Source organism: Morone saxatilis, unplaced genomic scaffold, assembly GCF_004916995.1.
Source record: "Morone saxatilis isolate NCDOM2014 unplaced genomic scaffold, NCSU_SB_2.0 Contig8, whole genome shotgun sequence".
In the NCBI taxonomy this organism is placed as follows: Eukaryota; Metazoa; Chordata; class Actinopteri; family Moronidae; genus Morone; species Morone saxatilis.
In genome coordinates, this window is record NW_023340257.1 from 261923 (window position 1) to 267166 (window position 5244).

At 41.5% G+C, this 5244-nt stretch overlaps 1 protein-coding gene across 1 annotated transcript in view; it reads left to right on the forward strand.

Moving 5' to 3' along the window:
• Positions 1–902: 902 nt before the first annotated feature.
• nlrx1 (NLR family member X1) overlaps positions 903–5244 on the forward strand; it is a gene marked incomplete at its 3' end in the record, with an annotated part of 9559 nt that continues 5217 nt past the window's right edge. The window contains 1 exon segment of the mRNA XM_035679534.1: positions 903–966. Within this exon segment, the coding sequence (XP_035535427.1) occupies positions 950–966 (17 nt within the window).

Below are 5244 nucleotides of genomic sequence, written 5' to 3' on the forward strand. Positions count from 1 at the left end.
TTACAAATCAAATTTTGATTGATTGTAATGTATAGTGATCCTAGTTCACGGTTCCAAGGCATTCTGGAAAACCTGGCAAACCTGGAAATTTAAAGACTAGTTTTCCAGTCGTGGAAACACCTGAAAATTGCTAAAAGAATTTTTTTGTATTTTAGCCCCTTAGGTTGCCAATGTAAACTTAATGGCGTATTTATTTGAAAGTCGACGGTTGGTAGGATAAAATGTACAGTAGGACACTTGAAACTGGTTTACCAGATGCAGTGTGAAATTGACTTGCAGTGGTTTTTCCAGCATCAAGTAAATGTTCTCCAGAGGTGTGAGCAAGATACCTTCCTAAGATTAACATAAATTCAAAATTTAATGTAGTCAGTTTGCCCAATGCCGCATCTATTATTACTGTTTGGAACAAAGTGCTGTCCTGTATTGTCAAGAAAAACTCCTGCAAATTTCTGGAAAATGATTTGTTAAAAAGAGCCAGAACTCTAACCTCTAACCACTAACCCTTACCTAAAAATATAAAGTAAATTCCTGTAGAAAAAAATCCTCTCAACCTGGGGCTTTGTGGTCTAACTACATTAGACCACAAAGTCCCAGTTTCTATTGTGGGGGTCCTTGACATGAAAAAGTTTGGGAACCCCCTTTGGGACTAAATCAGTGGTTGCCAACCTTTTCCCTAAAGGAGTTTTCTGTCACTGAATAAACTAATGACCCTGAATAAGTGACATATTTGATGGATATTTCATATTAGTCAACCAATTGTCAGATATTCCCATGTGCATGCATGAGATACAAACTGCAACCCGCTCATCAATCAACACCTTGTTCCATAGAGCTACAAGCTGTCAGAAACTCTACTGTGAAGTTCCTTTTTGCACAAGTTGTCTGATTTTGCATGTTCTTCACAGAACCCCCCACCATCACCACCATAAAGTGGCAGCAGAACAGAAAGATGAACTCACTGCACAGGTTGGTGACAAACTGTTATGGTTTTGATGGTGAGGCTGAAAAGTCACCTGTGTCCCCAATGATGTGGTTGTGGGATACATTTTCTGCTGACCTTTTTTTACAGTCTGATCACATACAATATGGGGTAGCTACGCTTGTAGTAGTCACACTCTAAAGGAGGTAATACATACATTGGGCGGCTGTGGCTCAGAGGCAGAGCGGGTCGTCCACTAATCAGAAGGTTGTTGGCTCAATCATCTCTCCGCCAGCGTGTCGAAGGTGCCTTGACAAATAGGAGAACGCGGACGAGTCGCCGCATTTGTATGCGAAGTTATTTAGTGGTTGTGTGTTTTGATTGTGATTGATAAGTGTGGATCCTTGGAGTGTTGAAGCTAGAAGGTGCGCTATGGACAATGACAGTCATTGACAGTGGCATTACGGCACCCTATCATTTGCTTCAGTGTCGCGCAGTGAGAGTATCTGGCGTCGGTCGACCCGGTGGGGGCGGTCGCTAGTAATAAATCTTGGTTCGTGAATGTCAGGTGTATCTGGTGACAGAGGAGTGTGTGGTGAGCATGCAGTGTAGCCCGTATCGTGTCATGACAGAATTAGTTGTGATAGTGAATTTTCGAGTCAGAAGAAGCTACTGGCTCGCAGAGCTTTTTCTTGCTAGCGAACTATGAGGTTCCTTAGATCATTGTGCGTCATATTTATTGAATTTTTTGGTCAGCAGGTGCATCGGCAAGCCACGACTGCTACCACACTTGAGGTAGTTGGTGTGGTAACATGTGTAATGGGCTTGTCGAAGTAGTTTTTTATTTTTGAGAAAAGCATGATTATTACCAGTGTTCTTTTTTTTTTTTTTTTTCAATTTATATTTGAAATTTTCAAAATACAACAACACAAAAAAAAAACCAACAACAATGTAATGGAGTCATCACAACTTAACATCAAACCCCTCCCTCCCCCCACCCCAAATGTCTGTGGCGTACACAGATAGAACGAGAGAAAAAAAAAAGGGAAAAGGTGAGACAAATAAGTTAAAATAACATAGCAATTATTACTAAAATGGGCTACATTTACAGTTGTGACACGTGTACCATATGTAAAGAATAAAAAAATAAATAAAATAAATTGAATTAAAAAAAAAAACAGGATAAAAAGTACAAAAGTTTGTAGGTAGGTACAAGAGATAAAGGTACTAACAGGAAAAGGCTTGGATGAAGCTGTATCATTGTCTTATATAGCATTATGTTACACTCAACCTTCCGGCAGTTTGCCCACACCCACTAGTGCCAGCTTCTCCCTAATGGACACTGCAGCACCACCTAGATTCACCTGCTATGGAGCCTTTAAGTATCAGGTATCTTCCCTGTTGGTCTCTCTCAACATTATCCACCTGTAGAGGGACATTTTTACCAATGAATGTGGCCACACCTCGAGATTGGGATGTGAAGGAGGAATAAAAGATCTGCCCCTGCCATTGACGTATCAGTTTGGCATGCTCTGCATCCGTTAGGTGGGTCTCCTGTAGTAGAGCTACGTCTATTTTATTGTTTCTCAGAAAATTGAGTACCTTCTTGCGTTTTGTCAAATCATTGATGCCATTGGTATTCCATGTCAGGTATCTAAGAACTGCAGCTGTCATTTCCTTTATCTATTTCTCCCATATAATAATGTAAGGTCGGATGTAACCAGTTAGAGCAGCTGGCCGTTGTCTCATCCAGGAGATACACTTCCATCTCTTGTACATTGAAAATAGATGTATACATGGAAATGAAAAAGAAAGAAAGAAATGTGATTAAAGTCAAACTAAACCCTTTAGTCCCCCCTCCTGTCCCTATTCCTCCCCAACTGAGGAAGTACCAAACCCCTATTCTTCCTGACGATTTTTTAATGCAGCTGTAACCTATCTTGCTGCATTATAAAACAGAGCCAATCCTCCTTTAAAGTTAAATAATCTGCTAGCCATTTAACCCTATTCATAACAGAAATTCACAATCATTTAAAGTGAGAACACAATTTCACTGTAGTATGTGGAATAATTCCTCATGATAACACCACCTAGTATTAGCAATTTAACCAGCTATTCTCTGTTCTGCACAAATATGTATAGTAAGATTAAAGAAAGTAATATTTATATGTATGTTTGTGCAGACAGGGATATATAAACACAACAGTGTGGTAAAAAAATAAACAAAGCGATTCTTGTAACGAGTTAACAGTAGAAGAAGGGAAAAAAGATCAACATTAATTCGCAGTATATAATAACAGTTTCAAGGTTGTCTATGGTGATTATAACATTTTTGAGTATTTTAACAACCTTTTGGGCATGTATGCTCCCCATTAGTAAACTACTTACATACTGGATCCATGATGTGAATTAACAATTCACAAAATAACCTGACATCTCGACCACTGTGATGCGGGAGAGAAACGTCCGTCTGTCCCCCAAGAAAGCAACAGTCCCGCGTGGAAGGGACAAGGTCGAGATATATACGAAAATCCTCCAGCCAGGCGGGACCATACAAACCAGGCACCAGGTGAGAAGAGAAGCTTCCCGGGCGACCAAAGGCAGTCTTGTCCGTCCCTCACGTCTTTATTCCCTCACCTCTGGGAGAGTAGTCCCGCCGGTACGACATGAAACAGGATCGGGGTGTTGTCCAGGCTGTCCGGGTAGATGGTTATTCCTGGGGCAGCACGTCCCGGTGATATTTCCTCAAATAATTTTCAGCAGCTTGCGGCGTTGTGAAGGTGTGTCGCCCTCCCTCTAGATCCATTGAAAAGGTGGTTGGATGTAGTAACCTGAAAGTGATGCTCTTTACCTGAGTCTCCGTTTTAGTGGAGCAAAGGCTTTCCTCTTTTTGTACAGGGCTGTAGACATATCTCTGAAAATCATGATAGTCGAATTTTGTCCCGTGCTACGTTGATGATCTTGACCGTGTCAGAGAAGCGGAGGAGCCGGATCACAATGTCGCGGGGTCTAGCACCGTCTGCTGGGCGTTGTAACAGAGACGCGCTCCACTTCGAAAGTTTCCCCATCCATATAGAGTATCTTGGGTAGCCATTCTTGTATGAATGCCACTGTGTCCTTCCCCTCCACTCCTTCTGAAAAGCCGTCCAGCGTCAGGTTTTTTCTGCGGCCTCTGTTTTCTTGGTCGTCCAGTTGTTCCCTCAGCTCTTTCAGCTCACCCTCTGTGGTTTTCCTGTAGTCGTCCAGCTCACACTGCAAGGCAGTTAGTGAGTCTTCAAACTCACACTGTTTTCCCTCGACGCACTTGACTCGGTTCCCAATGGCTTCGTTTTCACTGACAATTTTCTCTATCGTTTCAGAAAGTTTAGTCAAACGTCCCTCAATCATGGACTCAATCCTTTGTATCCCCTTATCCATCTCGAATATGAACCATTGTGGGGGTTTGTCAGCTATCCCACCGCCATTGCCGCTAGCAGTCGTTGAGGGAACTAGCTGGTTTTTATCTTCCCTCGTTGTTGTTCCTTCGGTCTTTTTCGGTGGCATGGTCTCACTTTCAGTGTATTCACTTGTAGAAGCTAGCATAGTGTCAAGTTATTTTACTATAGAATTGGTAGAAGGCTAATTTCAGCAGGCTAGTGAGCGGAGGTCGGCACCGTGCGTCTGCTCCCTTCGCCTCCATAACCGGAAGTCCAGTGTTTATTTTTTATTGTCGATTAATCTGCCGATCATTTTCTTTTGTTATTTTGTCCATAAAGTGTCAGAAAAGGTGATTTCCTGTTTTGTCCACTACCCAAAGATATTCAGCTTACAGTCATAGAGGACTAAAGAAAGCAAAAAATATTGACATTTGAGAAGCTGAAATCTGAGCTTTGGACATTTCTTCTTAAACAATTACTCAAAAGTTAAAAGGATCAATTTAAAAATACCCATCTCCTGCGGGGGGTAGGAACACTTTATACACTTCAGTGTCAGTGCACTAACCTGTCCAACCTCGGCAGGCCTGCAGACTTCTAGATATAATGAAATAAGCTGGCTAGAAGTTTAGGTGTAAATGTGGCATGGTGAGATTCTCCATAAGTGTTCTATCACAAAACAACTTTTATTGTCTCTGTTTTGTAAGATTTAGTAAAGGACAGCCTATATGAGCTTCATTTTATTTTCTTAAGAAATGCCTGGTGCCTTCTGGGAAAGAGCCCATCATCATATTGCTTCATATTTTATTGATATGGAGTGGCATTAGACAAGGTTAAGTTGAGTTACTGGGCGTACATTTGTGTGCATTGCATGAATGTCAGTGCCTTGGAGGTATGGTAAAAAAAAAAAAA